The sequence below is a fragment of the Elgaria multicarinata genome, chromosome 6 (assembly GCF_023053635.1).
Source record: "Elgaria multicarinata webbii isolate HBS135686 ecotype San Diego chromosome 6, rElgMul1.1.pri, whole genome shotgun sequence".
Lineage (NCBI taxonomy): Eukaryota > Metazoa > Chordata > Lepidosauria > Squamata > Anguidae > Elgaria > Elgaria multicarinata.
Window position 1 is genome coordinate 73,868,716 of NC_086176.1, and position 19,674 is coordinate 73,888,389.

General features: G+C 39.1%; 1 protein-coding gene across 4 annotated transcripts in view; it reads right to left on the reverse strand.

The window, feature by feature from the left end:
* The window catches only part of RHOBTB3 (Rho related BTB domain containing 3), a 39,471-nt gene that overhangs the window by 18,961 nt on the left and 836 nt on the right, over window positions 1–19,674 (reverse strand). Inside the window, exons 1-5 of one of the 4 annotated variants that reach the window (XM_063129589.1) lie at window positions 16,214–16,334; window positions 15,936–16,120; window positions 15,514–15,739; window positions 10,989–11,181; window positions 6,257–6,408 (exon numbers count right to left, since the gene is read on the reverse strand). In XM_063129589.1, the coding sequence (XP_062985659.1) occupies window positions 6,257–6,408; window positions 10,989–11,181; window positions 15,514–15,739; window positions 15,936–15,937 (573 nt within the window). In that variant the 5' untranslated portion in view covers window positions 15,938–16,120; window positions 16,214–16,334. Of the gene's footprint in view, window positions 1–6,256; window positions 6,409–10,988; window positions 11,182–15,513; window positions 15,740–15,935; window positions 16,335–19,674 lie in introns of those variants that run through there. The other 3 variants (XM_063129590.1, XM_063129592.1, XM_063129591.1) reach the window with 3 other exon arrangements.

The following is a 19,674-nucleotide window of genomic DNA, read 5'->3' on the forward strand; positions in this document are numbered from 1 at the left end:
TCCATTTCTCAAAAGTCTGCCAAGGCCTGTTTTTGAACTATCAGCAGCCCATTTCCATCCCAGCTGGTCATTATAGGACATTTCAAACATTAAGAATTGGTGCCTGAATTTGCTTATTTTCTTCTTCCTTCTATATCCCTTTTTCCTTTTGTCTTTTATATTGTAAGCCTGAGGGGCAAGTATTGTGTTGTTTTTATTGATCTGTACACCTCTCTAAGAGCCATTTTGGCTGAATAAGTGCTTCTCATGGGGTAAAAAAAATGCTTAAAATAAAAAAAAGAAATAAACAGGCCCCATCCATCATCATTATTATAACTACACCTAAGATTTTCTAGGCACTGCATAAAGACTTCTTTTAAAATGGACACTGGGGGATGTAGTTCTGGGACAGGAGGAGCCAAAGGGCAGTTGGCCCCAGCTGAGTCAAAGAAGTGGCCCATGCTGTCTTGCCTTTCCTTCTGCTGCACCCAGGTAGAATGGCTGCTAATAGAAGACAATTTTGGGAGAGGAGTAGCAAAATGGCAATCAATCCTATCTACGCTAATGGAATGAACTGTGCTGTCTCTCTCCCTCTGCAGTAAAATGGCAATTTGTACAGTGGCTTTATACTCTTTCCTGGTCTTACGCCACATCTTTCTAGCTCCGTCATTTACAACTAATAAAAATAAAAACTATGTAGCATAGAGCTAAGTAATAATCAAGACTCATATGAGGAATCAAAACTTAGGTATTAGAGCATTAATCCTAGGACAACATCAAGAACATAATTGTTGATATTCAAAACCAGTTGTCAAAGGAGTTTTCCTTACAGCAAGGGAGAAAGCATAACAAAGAAAGAAGAATTTCTGAAAAACTACAATGGGCTAGCTACATTTTATCTCTTGCTGAACTGGGATTAGTTTTAAAAAATAAGTAAATCTGTATTGGGTACTGTTGTTTTATACTGTTGTTTTTATATTTTTGATGGATTTAAATTTTGTATACTTTTTAATGTTCACTGTTTTTAATTTTTGTAAACTGCCGAGAGAGCTTCAGCTATGGGGCAGTATATAAATTTAATAAAATAAATAAATAAATAAATAAATAAAGCAAGCAAGAACAGTATCCTATAAAGCGTGTTGAAATGATTATGTTAAGAAATTAATAATATCATTTAGCTTTGTTTTTAAACTTTTAGACTTATTTTTTACATGGCCTGAAAATTAATTTCAAAACTGCATTCTGCTAAACCATAACCATGTAATGGTTCTGATTTAGACATAATTAAGTAAATTAAAATCAACCTGCTGGCATTACAGAAACCTGGTAGAATGACGAGAACCAGTCCTAGACTGGACTCGACCAGAGAGGAGGGGACCCTGGACCTAATTCTAAATAGTGTCACCTAGGACCTAGTATGAGATGTTAATGTTGTAGAACCTACTGGAAACAATGACCACAGTGCTATCAGATTTAATATATATTTAAGTGGGAAATTGCCAAGAAAGTCCAACACACTCACATTTTACTTCAAAAGAGGAAACTTTTCTAAAATGAGAGAACTGGTAAAAAGGAAGTTGAAAGGGGGAGTCAAGAGGGTTAAATCCCTTCAAAATGCTTAGAAGTTAACTCAAAACCACAATAATAGAAGCTCAGCTAGAATGTACGTCACAGGTTTGGAAAGGTAGCACTAAGTCCAAGAGGTCACCAGCATGGTTTATATGCAGTGTCAAGGAAGATATTATGAGAAAAGAAAGCTTCCTTCAAAAAATGGAAGTCCTGCCGAAATGAGGAAAGTAAAAGGGAGCACAAACTTGCACAAGGAGTTGCAAGCAGAAATGCAAAACATTTTGCGGATCATATCACTAAAAACATCAAGAACAACAATATTCTTTAAATATATAAGAAGTAGAAAACCAGCTAATGAAGTAGTTGGACCGCTGGATGATAATGGAGTTGTAGTAATAAAGGAGGATAAGGAGGCTGTAGAGAAGCTAAATGAATTCTTCTCATCTACCTTCAGTGCAGAAGTTACAGGACAGATACCTGTGCCTGAACTGATGTTTCTAGGAAGTGAGCCTGAGGAACTGAAGCAAATAGTGGTAAAAAAAAGATGAAGTTCTCAACCTTATTGACAAATTGAAAGTTAACAAATCACCTGGCCCAGATAGTAGCCATCCTAGAATTCTTAAAGAACTCAAACATGAAATTGCTGATCTTCTAACAAAAATATTTAACAATGTCCCTAAAATCAGCCTCTGTACCTGAGGACTGGAGAATGGCCAATGTAATACCAATTTTTAAAAAGGGGTCCAGGAGGATCCAGGAAACTACAGGCCAGTTAGCTTAATGTCTGTTCCAGGAAAATTGGTTGAAAGCATTATTAAAGATAAAATTGGCAAATGAGGTTCTGAAAATGTGTGTGTGTGTGTGTGTTGGGGGGGGATTTTCCAAGTAACCCCATTGTCATGGTCTGATCACTTCCTGCAGAGATTCAAACTCACGACAGGGATGGAGGACCCATTCGGATGGTCTACCCCAGGAGACTGATGGAATCTGATGGATTTCTGAATGCTCTTGGGAATTTTCCAGTGAAGAGAGCTGTTGATCCATCTGAGGCCGTAGTCTAACTGTGGAACACTGAGATTCAGAGGGCCATCAACTTGATTGCACCTGAGTGCCCTCTCCAGTTCTGTGGAGCCCATTCTGCTCCCACTGCAATCAATGAAACAGGCTGGATGTTGGTTAGAGCACAAATGGCACAAGACTCAAAGTAAAGATGACCAAGCATGCTCTAGAGCATATAATCGTGCCTATTGTGTGGCAGTGCGGGCAGCAAAGAAGACTTACTTTGCTGCCTCCATTGTGTCCTCAAGTAGCCGTCCAGCAGAGGTCTTTCAAGTAGTCTGGTGGTTGTTAACACTCTCTCCAGCGAATGGAGCTCAATGACCTACTGTGACCATTTTGCTTCGCACTTTGAGGACAAAATCACTTGCCTCTACAGCAAACTTGACGCTATTGTTGGTGCAGTTCCAGTCAAAGTGTTTGATGCCACCATCTGCCTGATTTTGTAGGATCAGTTTCAGTTGCTGCAGTCTGATGATATGGACAAGGTACTTGTAGCTATACGACCAATCACGTGCCCTCTCAATCCTTGTGCCTCTTGGCTAATAAAAGCTAGCCAAGGAGGTTTGACTTGTTGGGTCCAGGGTGTGGTGAATGCTTCTCTTTGAGAAGGGGTGGTCTTGCTGTCCTTAAGGAGGCAGTAGTGAGACCACTCCTGAAGAAGCTCACTATGGACATAATTTAATTAGACAGTTGCAAATACCCCTTTCTTAGGGAAGGTATTGGAGGGAGCCATGGCAGAACAAGTGCAGGCATTCTTGGAGGCCACTGATTATCTAGACCCATTTCAATCTGTGTTTTGACATGGTTACTGGACTGAATCAGACTTGTTTGCCCCGATGGATGACCTTTATCAAGAGAGGGACGGGGGGAGTTCAACCCTGTTAATTCTGCTCAATCTTTCATCAGCTTTTGATACCATTGACCATGGTATCCTTCTGGATTGATTCTGTGGGGTGGGAATTGGAGGCACTGTGTTACAGTGGTTCCAGTCCTACCTGCAAGGTCAATTTCAGAGAGTAATATTGGGTGACCATAATGTAAATAAATAAATAAATAAATAAATAAAAGTGAGTATAATGGGAGCCCTCACAGGCCCCACAGCAAGAACTGTCTCTGGAGAGGCCACCAGTGAGGGAGGAAGCAGCAGCCAGGCACCTCTCCACCGTGCCTGGGTCCAGCTCCAGCTGAGAGCCCCCTCCCTCCTGCTACCAACTGTCTCTGGAGAGGCCACCAGTGAGGGAGGAAGCAGCAGCCAGGCACCTCTCCACGGTGCCTGGGTCCAGCTCCAGCTGAGAGCCCCCTCCCTCCTGCTACCAACTGTCTCTGGAGAGGCCACCAGTGAGGGAGGAAGCAGCAACCAGGCACCTCTCCACGGTGCCTGGGTCCAGCTCCAGCTGAAAGCCCCCTCCCTCCTGCTACCAACTGTCTCTGGAGAGGCCACCAGTGAGGGAGGAAGCAGCAGCCAGGCACCTCTCTACTGTGCCTGGGTCCAGCTCCAGCTGAGAGCCCCCTCCCTCTTGCTGTCAACTGTCTCTGGAGAGGCCACCAGTGAGGGAGGAAGCAGCAGCCAGGCACCTCTCCACCGTGCCTGGGTCCAGCTCCAGCTGAGAGCCCCCTCCCTCCTGCTGTCAACTGTCTCTGGAGAGGCCACCAGTGAGGGAGGAAGCAGCAGCCAGACACCTCTCCACCGTGCCTGGGTCCAGCTCCAGCTGAGAGCCCCCTCCCTCCTGCTACCAACTGTCTCTGGAGAGGCCACCAGTGAGGGAGGAAGCAGCAGCCAGACACCTCTCCACCGTGCCTGGGTCCAGCTCCAGCTGAGAGCCCCCTCCCTCCTGCTACCAACTGTCTCTGGAGAGGCCACCAATGAGGGAGGAAGCAGCAGCCAGGCACTTCTCCACCGTGCCTGGGTCCAGCTCCAGCTGAGAGCCCCCTCCCTCCTGCTGTCAACTGTAACTGCTGAACTTTGCAACTAAGATTGTAGTGCCTGAATTTGCTTTCCTTTTCCCCCTCCTCCTCCTCCCTCCCAATCCCCTTTCCTTTTGTGTCATGTCTTTTAGATTGTAAGCCTGTGGGCAGGGACTGTCAAGAAATACTTTTGTAAGCCGCCGTGAGAGCCTTTTTTGGCTGAATGGCGGCATAAAAATCCTTAAAATAAATAAAAAATAAAATAAATAAGAAGTACATGAAGATCACTGAAGTATTATTTACACATTTTTAACAGATGCATCCTTATCATTTATAGTGTAAAATATAGCAGAAATAAATACAATCAGTACAAAGTAATTAAGGAGCATATTTAGTAAGACATCTTATACAGATGGCAATATTAAACAATAATAATCTATGTAAAACTTCTAAAATAAGATTCTTTGCAGCTATTTCTTAGTCCCAATCCTGTTTTCCATGTGAGAAACATTATGCCTATGTAAGTGCATTTTAAAAGTAGCTGATTCAACAAACTAAAATGCCTACTGACTGCAAACAGATTAACTGCAGAAATCTTAAAACAGGCTCACTTCCAGTACACAATTAAAATTGGCAAATCCATTAATGACACAAAATACAATTTCTCAGAAATAATTTGGAATCTACTAAGACAGTGATTCATTTGAGAATATTATTTTCTCCATGACTGGGTGTAATCCATATCCATTCAAAACAAGTTACAGGAGTGGGGGGCTGTATTTACAATATCTGATATTGCTATAGCCAATGGTCAATGGAATTAATAAAATGAAATGAATTAGATATCTTGCCAGTACACCATTTAAGATAAAGGACACAATCCTATTGGGAAAGTCATAAGCGTCTGACATTGGTTTCAGCACAGAGGAGATCCTTTCCTCTATGCTCTGTCCATCCTGTTTTTTTGGCTAGATGGCCAATTTTGACTATATAGCTAGGGGCTTCGGATCAGGAGAGGGGCGTTTAGAAAATAGTCTAAAGCAGCTTCTACAGTCTCCTCCCCTCCCAGCAACCTTCCTTTTACCCTGTCCATGCTCCTTTACCAAGCACAGAGAGGTAGCTACCATGGTTCACTCCATGCTGGCTGTGAGGGGGAGGGGGAGGGGGAGAGGAGCGCAGTTTCCTGGCTCAGAGCTCAGAGCACTGTCTCTGAACTCGGAGCCAGAAAACTGACAAATCCTATGTCCTCCCTAAAGGTTTCTAGAAGACATAGGATTGCTCCTAAAGTGATATTTGGATCTCAAAATTGTTATATCCTTACTTAAAAATATTAAATTCTTATTCCAGAATATTAATTTACCACTTTTACAGAACATTTTAATAAAGTCCATTACATTGTTGAGGGTACATCATGTTGCAATTTGGTTTATTTTAGCTTTATCCCTCATAGTTCAAGTATCAATCACTGAATGTTTCTCAAATAGTTGAAACATCATTACCTTCTTGTATGATTTTCTGTAGTCTACTCAGCAAAAATGTCAATTACACTATTTATTCGCCTTACCGAATTTATTCTTACCACAACGCTGGGACAGCTTAAATTGAGAGAATGTGATCATAAAGTGAGTTTCAGGTCAGATCAGGGGCCCTGATCCTGGGTCATCCATGTCCATTGCAGCCTCCCAAACAAAGTCTGAATTTTAAATCTTAACATTTGACCATACTGATACAATGTTATACTTACCACTCCTCCAAAATATTTTCCTATGTAGAAATCATTGAGACTGTGCAATTCCAGGTAAGTAGCTCCTAGTTCTTTAGCAAGCTGAATCCCCTCAGAAGCTGTAACACAGCTTCCTCTGTCTGAGATACACAAAGGACAAGTGCAAGGAACTTCTGAGAAGACAAATTATCCATATAAAGCATTTTAATTACAACAGCTCTTCTTCAGTGCGTTCTACATCTTCCTAAATAATAATGCATTAAACAACAAAAGACAAGATGTGAAACCATTTACAGTACAATCTTATACATGGTCTACTCAGAAATAACACTTATAAGTACATAGGATTGTAGCCTATGACCATAAAGAACACAAGTGTCCTGCACTTGCCTTACTACAGAGTCACTTGGACAAGAATTATACCGTAATTTTAATTTGGTGTTAAATATTATGTTAGGTTTCCCCCCTGTAATTTTTTAACATCTGCTTGGGATTTATCTGATGAACAACAGGTATAATTGAATCAAGGTTTCCTGGTGGCAAACTACTTATACTGGAAGGCAAAGATCCCTCCTGATACACAATTAAGACTTACTAAGATGATTATTTTGGACTGTTTTTGGATTGTTCCATGTTTTGATTAATTGTTCCTCCTTCATTAGTAGTTTTCTCAAAACATGTTAGAATTTGGTAATATAACTTAGTAAATAAAAAAATTACAGAGAAGCTATAATAGGTATTCTTTAAATAATATATAATTTCTAACACATAAAGTAAAATAAACTGTAAGGGATGGGTCCAGATAAGATTAAGCAGAACCTGCTCACACAACTGGATTTCCCCCACTCCTCCCTCCCACAGCCAGAGAGTAGCTGGACCTTCTGAAATGGCATGTGATGGGACACAGGCAGCCATAGCAGGATGGAGTAACTGGAGGAATTCAGGAAGGTTGCCTCTTAAAAGTAGACATGGTTTTCTGTTTATGCAGGACCTCTCTGGATCCAAGTCTAAGTTTATGAAAGATTAATAAAGACATAGTATCTGAAACTTCCAACACATTTTCTCCTTATAATATTCATAGTTTCTGTGTGAAAATTATCAGGAGAAAATATATTGTTGGCTACAGATACTCTGGTTTTTATTAATCCTTTATTAAGATAGGCTTGAATCCATAAATGTCCTGCATAAACAGAAAAGCATGCTCATATTTGTAGGCATGTTGTTTCTATAACAATACATTTATAATTAATTCATTTAACTGTAATTAGGTCACTGTGTACACCACAATTTCTCCCTAAACTGAAAATAAACATCTTATGTCCTCTTCACTTTTCAATTTATCAAAAAAAAATTTATAAAAGAAAAATCAGTACAAATGTCAATTATAGTTACTAGGCCATTATGCATCAAAAGATGTTCCTATAGAAAACAAATTAGTATTGTTATAAATAAAACAATTATTATTATTAGTAGTAGTAGTAGTAGTAGTATTAATATATTATGCCATCAATATATAGGGCTCTTCACAGAATTTGATAAGCAAAAATACATGCTCTCCTTTCCTGCTGACTTTAATCTCTAATAAATCTTAGGATATATCAGATTGCTTATGAATCACATCAGATAATCTTTTAGGCAAAAAGATGGCTGCTACCTACTGGTAAACTGTACAAACAGTAGTACAGTCATACTGAAGCAATCTATCTTGGCCATTTATTCCCAGCCGTTCCAAATAACTTACTACCTTGTAAGAAGCATTGCAAAACAATGACAAACGTAAATATTTACGTAGATCTACTTATACAAAATCAAACCATTCTTCACAAAGCACCATGTTTAATATCTATGGATAATTTTCAAGGTTTACTTCTTATAGTTCAGCTAAAATGCAACACAACCATTTAAATATTTTTAGTATTAATGCCCCCAAGTAATCTAGGTAAAGAAATTCCAGTCTAAATCACGTATTAGACTATTTTAATAGGTATTCATCATACCTATTAAAATAGGTGTGATGAATATCAGACTACAGTTCACTTATATTATTGTTATAATCTTAAAGTGGCAGAAAATATAGTTAGAGCTAATGACATGTATTAAGATGGAGTAGACGGTTTATCGTAACCAACTCATTGTGAATTTTGTTTTACTCTTAAACAGGTTCTCTTTTTATATGCAACTTGAATCTGGCATGTGCTCCCTTTTTCCTTCATGCTCCCATTCAGCACAGCTGCATCACAGTGCACAAGGAATTGAGTGTTAATCCAAAATTAATTCAAATTATCTGCCATATATTAATAGTCTGAAAAGTCTAAAACACCACAGTACAGCCAAGTTTAAGAATTCATGTAACAAGGGACTGCATTACAGCAACTGTATTACATAATGACGCTTAGTGTAGCTGCAATGTATAGCAATGTAATAGACAAGAGCATGGCAATGCATTAATGATTGGAGAAATGCTTCCAGTTGAAAAATAACAAAGATTATTCTGCTGCTGCTGCTACTCTCCAATAAATGTATTAGCTTAGAAGGTGACAGAAGAGGAGGGGACTAGAACGTTATAGGAAAAACTAATTTTCCTTCCAACATTATACCAAATTTTATACAAATCTCTTCCGAACTCATTAAACAAAACTTACAAGAATTGTGCATAGTTCATGAATTCCCCAACATTGTGCCAGGGGCAGGCACACTGGTAAGCTATGAGAGAACTGCTAGCCTGTCACAAGAAATATATTATTTTAAAAAATAGTTTTTCCTGTGAACCTAAAGAACCCACCCACAGAAAAGGCTTTCCAGTGTCTTTGCACAAAATAGCACTCTACCCTTGCTTCCTAGCGTTCAAACTTCATTGTGAGTGGAGAAATTCTGCTGCTGATATGACTGTTCTCAATAGCAACAAAGCAGAATTACCTGCCCTAACAGGAGGCATTACCAGAACATTGATTAACACAAGACACAGGCTACTCAGGGGTGGAAAGCATGGCCCTCCTGATGTTTTGGCCTACAAGCCGTCCATCCCTGCTCTGAAAGAAAAACTTTTCAGGAGTAAGAGTGCTACCAAAAACTTGGGAAACAATGGCACAGCTGAAGTTATGAAATTGGCCTTTGTTCACGTACAAGTTAAGGAAAATGATGTTGACAAGAGACCTTTACACACATCAGAGAGATATAGAAATCAAATGTGAAAAATCATTGTTTTACCATGTAAGGACATATCCACACAAATTTTCAAGTGATCACATTCATTGTTCCATCAGTCAGAGTAGAATCTTTCACCTACTAAAAGGCCTGTATAGTAGAATAGGTTAAAGGCAGTGGCTTCCTCAGGGCTACTCACTGAGATTCATAGATGAAAAGGGATTAAAACCTGGGTGTCTACATTCGAGCCCCACATAGTAGTCACTATTTTACAGACAGGAAATTCAGGGCACAATACTGTGCATGTTTAGAGAGAAGGAAGTCCTACAACTCCCAGCATACATGACTGGCTGGGGAATGCTATGAGTTGTAGAACATTTCTGTCTAAACATGCATAGGATTGTGCCTTCAGAAGCTTTTTCTTGAATGGTTCCCACATGGCTGGGATGTTTAAATGACCCAACCATATGGACAAGTGCTAATCACATGGTTTTCAACCAGGAAATTGCCAGGAAGACCATTCCATGGGAAGACCCTTGAGATCATTCCCTGCCCATGTGGTTGGGTCATTTAAACATTACCCCAACAGTTTCAGAATCCACTTAGAATAAATCAGCTCCATACAACTATGGTATTGTTTAAAGGGCTCCTCAGTCTGTGCTGATATCCAACAGCCCAAATAGCTAGCAGGTATCATTTGGGCATCGGCACAGGCAATTAAGTTTCTGTGGCTTCAACCTGTAAAGTGCAAAGGTGATGGTACCTGCCCTTTTCAGGGGGCCCTTTGAGCTCTTCGGGTTGCACTTTAGCATGAAAATATGTTCTAACAGAATGAAAGGTTATAAAGTTACTACTACACACAACATTGCCACTATGAAAAGAGCAGGCAAAAGTATTTGGCAAGTAATAAAATTTAGCAATTTTAACTACTTTTTTCCATTTGTCATCTGCCAAATTATAATCTTGAATCCCTCTGAATATATAATATGCAATGTTATTTTTCTGTACTGGGATCACTCTCGAAGCAGGTTTACTTTTCTTCACTGTTTGTGTATAGAATTACTACTACTGCTTGGTTTTATCCTATACCAATCTTTCTATCTAGAAAAGCATATGCAGATTGCTGTTCTGCCAGTGGGACAGATACTGCTGACAGAATGGGACTCCCTCATCCTCTCCTCCCTCCTGTGCAGGATCCAAATCTGCTCTGGAGGGACCCTCTGGAGCAGATTTGGAGAGTGTGCAGGAGGCCACAGGGAGGAGGAGAGGACAGTGAAATCCCATTCTGCCAGCAGTATTTATTCCACAGGCAGAACAACAATACTGGATCCAACCAAAGAGCTACAATTCTGAAACCAACTAAATTGGCAAACTTGCATTTCCTAGCTTAGCCCAGTTACTGTCCAAGTGTACAGACTGCTAGTCATGATCTAGAACAGATCTTTTAACTCTAATAGATCTAACCAACACTACAAATGTTTTCTGACTGAACATTAAGTGACACTTTTAATCAACTCTGCAAATTGACAAATTTTATTGTTATGTTTTCCCCAACAAGTAACCTTATCTTTATATTCCAGTGGTTTATAACATGAGCTCCAGCACATACCGTTTTGTCTTGCACCAACAGCAGAAATTATGACTGGAATTGAACAGTGGCTTAATGTTTTTTTTATCAGTGGTGCATAAATATCCTTTACTTCTTGAAATGAAGACTTGTCATTTACAGAGTATTTAATCACAATGATATCTGCTTCTCCAATAAGGTTCCGAGATGTGTGCCAGTCACTTTCAAAAATATCCTATACAAAACAAAAAGATGGAGCTAAATTTCATTTCCTATGAATCAAGTGAAAGTTGGAGAATTCCTTCACACAAAACTAACAGAGAAGTATGATTCTGAGTTCTTCTTTTATGATGAAAGGAAAAGTTGCTAAAACAAAGAATAGGGTTTATGATCACAGTTATCTTTTTTGTTTGCTATCATAGACAAAACAATTTGCACAGATGCCCAGAGTTAATTAATTCATTAGTATGCAAAGTGCCTTTTAAGCTTTATATCATTGACCCCTGAAGCAACCCTGTCAACAATATTTCCAGATTACAGGTAGGGAACTGAGTACATGACACAGTAATTTGGGATTGCTAAATGGCATGTTAATACATGCACAACAACTTCAATCCAGATCTTCCAACTCCAAGCCTAACATTCTATCTGATTTTGAGTAATTCTGGTTGTTGCAGTTACTGATGTATTACTGTTAAGAAAGGTATATGCAGCAAAATTGCTTTTCATTTCTAGTTAATTACAGCAACATCTGCTAACAGGCGTAGTACTAATATAAATTAAAAACACTATTCAGAATTCTTTTTCTAGTACTGTAAATTGCTAGAAAGGTGTAATTTGCGTAATTGAAAGTCATTTGCATTGCTGACAGCTTCAACCTAAACACAATATTCCTGGGCTTCAGAATGCTGCATGAAGAGCCATGGTTATTTAAATAAGCTTGTCTTCATTTTTGGAGATCAGTAAACACTAGGAACAAGAAGAATGGAATAAATTGTTCTTACAATATTTACATATATTGTAAAGTGAAACATTTTTAATGTATGGCCCATTTTTCTTTTAACAATTCAAGACAAACAGCTAACTAACCATAACATTCTAGAAGAGCATTTCAAGAATTTTCTCTGAAAAAATAGACTAATATTCCCACTTATTCCTGCCTACACTTTCCCAGCATATTAGAATCCACATTCCCATACTCCCTTCGACTGGCATTCTGTTCCTCATTCTTTTATAATAAGATTCTGAATGCTCAAATTTGAAGAATTCTTTGTTTATTCTTACAAGCATAGGCAACCTGAGATTCTATAACTATTTCTCCAGTGGCATTCTGGAAAGAACACTGCTAGAGAAATAAAAGGACAGGCCAATGCCCTTGCTTCTTATGCAACAAATAGTTATTACCAGCTGATGAAAGCCTTTCATAGTCTGTTATGAATCGATCTTCTGCTCTGCTCATTTTTCAGTTTGTAAAATCCCAATCTGCACAACTGCAGAAATGGTACAACAATTTGAGAATAGCCTTAACTTGCCAACATTCTTCACAATATTGGATCAAAATAGAGCAAGACATACATTCAGAATGTTCGGAGGCGTGGGAAGTAAAATAGGAAAAATAAGTTCAAACTACGGAGAGACAACATGAAAACCGAGGAGGCAGAAAACAGAACAAGGAACATGAGTAACATAAAGTTAAAACAAAAAAATTAAACTTGTTTGGTGAATATACTGAGACATTTTAACCCATATTTGTATATTCTTCAATTAGAGGGCAAAGGCTCAATTATAGAGCTACAATGTTGAAATTCCAAGCCTTCTGCAAGCACAAAACATACTGCCCAGCCCATGATAGTTAAGTACTTCTGGACATAATTCCCTGTAGTTCAGAAGTTCAGAGGTGAGAACGGATACTTATTGTAGCCAAATCAGCACCATCCATGCACAAGAGAGAGGTATCAGATTTGGGGGAACCGAAGGTTTGCAAAAGTACAAATCCTTAGGGGGGAAAAAACCTCTGAGGGTTTCCCAAACAGTCCAACAAGGACTGAGTGTGCTCAGTGGCCATGGAATGGGGAGGAAAAATAGCAAACCAAGTAGGAAGGAGAATGGAATGCAATACCTTGGAAGAAGGAATGGCTGCCTAGCTGGACCACTGAATACTTGTGATGATAACGCCAAACCAGAAAACAAAACTGGAAGTACCTTTAAAAAGAAGTACCTCTTATTCCGAGGGTTTGGCTGCTGCCCTTGGACAACAGCAAATGTACTTATCTGTATGGCTATCACCACAGAAGATATCTGAGTTTAAGTTTCTGTAAAATTCAGATAATATGCTGCAAAAGCATCATCATCCCTGGAGAAAGCAGACACCTAGAAGCGCTCTTAGTCAAATAAACAAACAAACAGTTTATCTATCCCTGAAATCTTTTGCAGAAAATCAAGTTTTCAACACAAATAATAAATAGCAGAAATAGGTTGACTTGATGATGGATCGCATCATATCCCAGACAGAAAATACAGGGTCAGTTGAATCAATAACATTGGCCAACAATTGTCTCTGTATGTTTGCTTACAAACATACATATGCATAGTTCCTCTTATAGTTTTAGGGCATGTATTCATAATTGTGCAGCAGATTGTTACCCTTTAATATACTTCAACCAACCCTTCTGTACACATGGTCAGAAAAGTTACCAGGACAGCAAGCAAGTACTTTTAAAAATTCTCTATGCACGTTTCATGTGCGGCAGTTCAATCTTTTCTATGTTTGCAGTTGTGGGTACAGATCCAGGAAATGATACTTCTTCCAGATGTCATCATCCAAAATAAATATGAAAAGGTGATCTTGAGAATGATAGGGATAATGAACCAATTCCTGGACAATCACATTTTCCCTGAACATAAGCTTCAATACTAAATTACTAGGAAAATGCAATTTTGCCTTCTATCAGGCATTGTAGTAATGTCATATGATCATTATTGCACTATTGGATAATACATGCAGCAACACTGTGATGGGCAATACAAGTCCCTTCTTACTCTATGTTACTTTGTGTAGCTTAAATTCTCTGCTACTTTAATTAGCTTTTTTCTTGGTTTTTCTTGGTTCCTACCTCCTTTCGGACACTGCACTTCTCCAGTACTGTATCTTCCAATATGTTACAAGTAACATATTGAGAGCCAGTGTCATGTAGCGGCTAGAGTGTTGGATTGGAAGTCGGAGATCCAGGTTCTAGTCCCCACTGGGCCATGGAAGCTCACTGGGTGACTTTGGGCCAGTCACAGATTCTCAGCCCAGACTACCTCAAAGGGTTGTTGTTGTGAAGATAAAATGGAAAGGAAGAGGATTATGTATGCCACCTAGGATTCCTTGGAGGAAAAAAAATGATATAAATGTAATAAATAAATAAGATAACCCCCTCAACCTTCTGTTTAGTGGGGCTAGAAATATGATGTCACTGGCAGTGGAGGGTCTGTGGTACTTAGCAATTAAGATTAAGGCCCAAAGAATATTGGCCACAGCCATCAGTTTCAGGGGACAGATCCCTATTAATAATCTATGTTATGTCCTGAACCATAAGAGATATCTCCAAGGTGAGCAGCACCTCACCCACCTAGATGATTCTACCAATGCTTGCTATCTTAAAGCATCTATGAATTTCTATAAAACCATAGCTTTCAACCATTTCTATGTTTAAATTTTAGACTGCATAAGCCTGCCCTTTTTCTCTCCACTCACTTCATCTTGCTTTCATTAAAAACACAAACACATACAGAATGATGGTGGTAGTGATGATGCAACAAAGTGTGGGTTAAAACCCATGAGTTTATAGAACATCTTTAAGTGCAGATGTTGTACACAAGGAATGAAAAACCCATTAAATGAAAATGAATAAAATATACAAATAGAACATTAATAAATGAATAAATTATTTACTCAACCCAATATTATTTGCCCAAGTTCTCACCAAAGACTTATAAATTAGTTTCCTGATAACTGATTCTAATACTAATTCCAGGAATATTACTAACAACTATTTTGGTGCATGATCAATCTATTGCAAAAGAAAAAAAAACAGACTATGTACACTTTTCAAAACTTTGTCATCATGCAACTGTCACTCACATTATCCTGAAAGTTTCATAGAACATTAGTTTAATGTCGAACTGTTCTTTAACATTGTCAAAGAATGTTATATTCTATTAATTTCAGCAAAAAAGAAATGGATTTTCAACCCTCAAAAATGTTTCATTGTCTGAAAAACATTGCTTCCATATAGGAACAATAGATGATGGTCCTGTTTCTTTTGAACTTTTCAAGATACTCCAAGAGATTGCCTAATTGATTTACTCAACTGGCAGTACTTTTCAGAAAGTATGTACTTTGATTTCCTTTTCTACTGATTCTACATTTTAAAAACCTTATATTGAATTAGAAATTGACCAGATTAAAGCTGCAATCATAAGCATACTTAAAAGGAAGGAAGTCCCATGGAACTCATTGAGACTTACCTCTGAGCAAATATGTTTAAGATTGGTCTGTTAATTTCCTACTACAATCTCTTACCCAGAGAAGACAGTCATGTATCACCAATCTGACATTTCCAAACACACAGGCGTGATACTCGGTGAATGCAGGGTTTCTAAGGTAGTTGGCAGAGTTTAGCAACAAACTGCTGTCAGTCTCTGAAACAAGAGCACTTCTCCCAAGGTAGGTCCAGATTAGACTCCTTTGCTGATCATCTTCAGAAAATCCACCTCTTTCGTTTCCAAAGGCTACAATGTGAACAGACCTACAAATAAATGATGTTTTTAATCTGCTGGTATCAAATACCTATTATAAGAAAATTAAGAGAATGTAGGGAAGGAAGAAGAGAAAAACAAATAATCTATTCAAGTCAAAATAAAAATATTATTTCTTTTTCAAGGCTCACTTTTTGTGTGCCTTAAAACACAAACCAATTAAGGAACAAATAATGACCCACGTACATGATCTTAAATCCAAAAGCAGGAGAGCAAGGTAGCTAGTGATCCTGCAAAAGCTGCTTGTTTTATACATCCAAACCCTCTTGGGTTTATTCTTCCTCCATTTCTTGAGGCTGTTCCATTCACTCAGTCACATATTCAGTGGCTCTGGGATGTTTCCGCCAATGTCCTCTTCTGCAAACCCTTCTCTGCAAGTCAAAATGAGAGTTAGCTCTGTGACAATAGCTTACTGCTACTGCTGCTGGCTGAAGGTGAAATCAGCACATAAACTCAGCAGCTACCAGCTTCGAGCTCAGCCATTGCCTCGTGACGTCAGTAAACCCTACCAACAAAGGGTATTAATGCCCGCAAAGGGAAGAGAGACTCGACATTTCTGCAGAGCCAACATAGTACAGTCAGGTCAGCGGAAGGGGGGGGAAGAGAGAGGGAGGGAGGGAGAGAGAGACTGAGAGAGAGAGAGAGAGAGAGAGAGAGAGAGAGAGAAAGTGAAGCGTTGGGAACAGAAGCATCTCACCGAACTGAAGGGAACTATGTGGTACATTGCTGCTAGCGTGAAAACGATACATAAATACATGAGCTCACTGGCAGCCAATCCACTTTCAGTCGTTCCCATATGCGGGAAGGCAGGCAGCCCTAACTAGTAGGGGAGTGATGTCAACACTCTAGAAAGAAATGCCCCCAATTTAAAACATTTTCTTTCAGACCTTTCACTTGTGCCATAGCACTGTTGTTTTAAAACAGCTTTATAAAGCACTTTAGATTCACCTACTGGTTTATTGTTAACTGACAGGTTAAATTAGATCTTGTATTTGATTGTGTAGCAAGTATTTTTTAAAAATATTAAATGTAGAGTTTGTTTGCTACAAGTATTATTTTTGAAAAATAACATTATGGGCCTCTTGATAATAGTTTCTCCTTTCAGTGGCATCACTATAAATCAGGCACAACAAAATTCCATTATAGAAATAGAAATGCCAACAGAAATATTAAGAGAATATATCTACTATAAAATATATTCTTGTTCTTTTTAATCCTTAAAAGCTGTAGCAATGAAGAAGGGGGGAGAGTGTACAACTTAATATTATTTCAGGTTGTGTGAAGTGCTGCAATACATTGATAAATGTATTGTCAGTTCTGTACTCATTCTCTAAGCCAATATCATGTACAATTTTGTGTTCTTCAACTACTTGTATTCACTTCTCAAATTATGAATGTTTATTACTCTAACAACTAAAGCATCATACATACTAAAAAAGAATTCATTCTTCAAGTGCTATCCTTATGTAGCCAAAACAGCTCCATCTAGCACAAGAGGGAGGTATCAGCAAGCTTGAGGAAGGCCAGGATTTGCATAAGTTAAAAGAATAGTTAGGGGGGAAACCCATAACGGGGAGGAATCCCCAAATCAGCCCAAGAAGGATTGGGTTTATGCAATGGAGATGGGGTGATATAACTGTCTGGGGGAGGGGGGACAGTAAACTGGTGGAGGAAAGAGGAATGGCATAACCTCAAAGAAGGCATAGCTGGAACTCTGAACAGGAGCGCTCCACACTGCAACATTTTGTTGTAGGTCCCACTTTTGTAAATGTAGTTCTCATTTCATATTGCCCATTAAGAATCCTTCAGTTGTTTCTGGAAAGTTGTGGAGAGGTTCAGAGCAATTCTATGGCAGGTGGAGAGGAGAATCTGCGGCAAAGCTACTACTTCTTCCTATGCCCTGCTGGCTCGTCATGGCCAGAGCAGGAGGTGGGGATACAACTTTTTCACCATTTTTCACCACATGGGTGCTTTTGTTTTAATTTTCCCTCCCACTGACATCAATTGGGGTAGAGAAAGGAACTAGGCTAGCTCCACGGCTGGTGTAGTTTCTGGGCTGCTTTGGATGCATTTCAGGGGATTGAGGTTTACAATTCTACAGGTTCTTAACCTCCTCTAGCATGTCCCAAACACACCCTATTCCAGGAGCCACTGCCAGCAGAGCAGAGATGGAAATGGACCTGGACCTCCTCCACTTGGAAAGAGAAAGATCTATCTGGAGAAAGGGAAGACTGTGATATCCTATGGCTTCTAGGACACCTTCCCATTCTCCAGGAACCATAGAATTGAGCTCTTAACCTTCATGTTAACTGATCTTGCTTAGTATCTTTGCACATGGAGAGAGAGAGCTAACTACAACGGTGTTGTCCCTAGTCTGTTATAATTCTGATGTGCAACTGATATTAAGGATTATGCTCCTAAGGGCACAATCCTATGCATGTTTAGACAGAAAAAGTCGTACAACTACCTGCATTCCTCCAGTCACCCACATTAAATAGTGTACATTTCTTATCATCATCTCACTTTTATAAATGGCATTCAAAGCTGCAGAATAAAATTAAGCCACTTTACTAGTTAAAACCAATATGTCTGGTTACAACAACCAATTATAATAAGGATGTATATAAAATTCAAATAGGAATCAATTTAAACAAATTACCTAAACCAGTTTTTTTTTCCTATGCAATTTGAATTGATTTGATTTCCGATATGAATCTAAGGCAGATATCAATACACAAAACCATTCCCTGTCCCTGAATTCAAAGCACAGAAGTGGTGTGAGCCTACGGGTTCTCATACAGTCACACCAAATCACATCTATTGCACTTGTATGTAAAGGACTAGTTTCGCCTTTTCTGTAGTACACTTTGAAATATAACAAAAAAGTTTTGTTGTCCCTTAACCAGGGATTTAAAGGCCCACTTCCCCGGCACATTAATAGCCAATCAAACACACGAGGCTGGGGAATACACTTAATCCATTTACTTCCAATGCTGCAGTATGGAGGTGCTCTCCGGTTCCACAAGATGGAGGCACCCAGAACAAAGGAATCTCACAGTATATATAGGCCCTGACTACAAGAGGGTGTTAGTCTCTTTCTAACCCTTCTATTGGTCAGTTCTGGTTTAAGCAAGTTAAGTTACATTAAATTTTCAAGTTAAGGTGTGCAATCTCAATAAGTCATAGGTTACATTCGATGTTCTATTGGTTGAAAGTTTTTCCCTTTGTCTGCTAAGACATGATGTCCACTTTTAAGGAATGCAAATCTGGCATATAGCCACTTGTCTCTGCAGAGGCCACCAGTGAGGGAGGAAGCAGCAGTCAGGCACCTCTCCACCGTGCCTGGGTCCAGCTCCAGCTGAGAGTCCCCTCCCTCCTGCTGTCAACTGTAACTGCTGAACTTTACAACTAAGATTGTAGTGCCTGAATTTGCTTTCCTTTTCCCCCTCCTCCTCCTCCCTCCTAATCCCCTTTCCTTTTGTGTCATGTCTTTTAGATTGTAAGCCTGTGGGCAGGGACTGTCAAGAAATACTTTTGTAAGCCGCCGTAAGAGCCTTTTTTGGCTGAATGGCGGCATAAAAATCCTTAAATAAATAAATAAATAAATAAATTGTAGCCACCCTTTGGCAGAGAAGCCATCTTTTAACCCTTGGCACATTACAATCATTAGAGAGATGAAATCTCTCCCTGGGGGCATCAGTTTGACCAGAAACTATGACAGGACACAAGTGTTTCACAGGTAATGCTGGTTCCACTACTACTCTCTAGTTTGAAATGTTATTTTTGTACATATTACTGATCCCAATAAGCCTTTGAGCTCCGTTACTAAAAGAAAGAAGAAAAAAGGCAAATGTGGTGCTTGCTTTGGTTCACTGCACACTCAATAAAACCTCCGAAGCAACTGGGAAAAAGCATCCTAAAATAC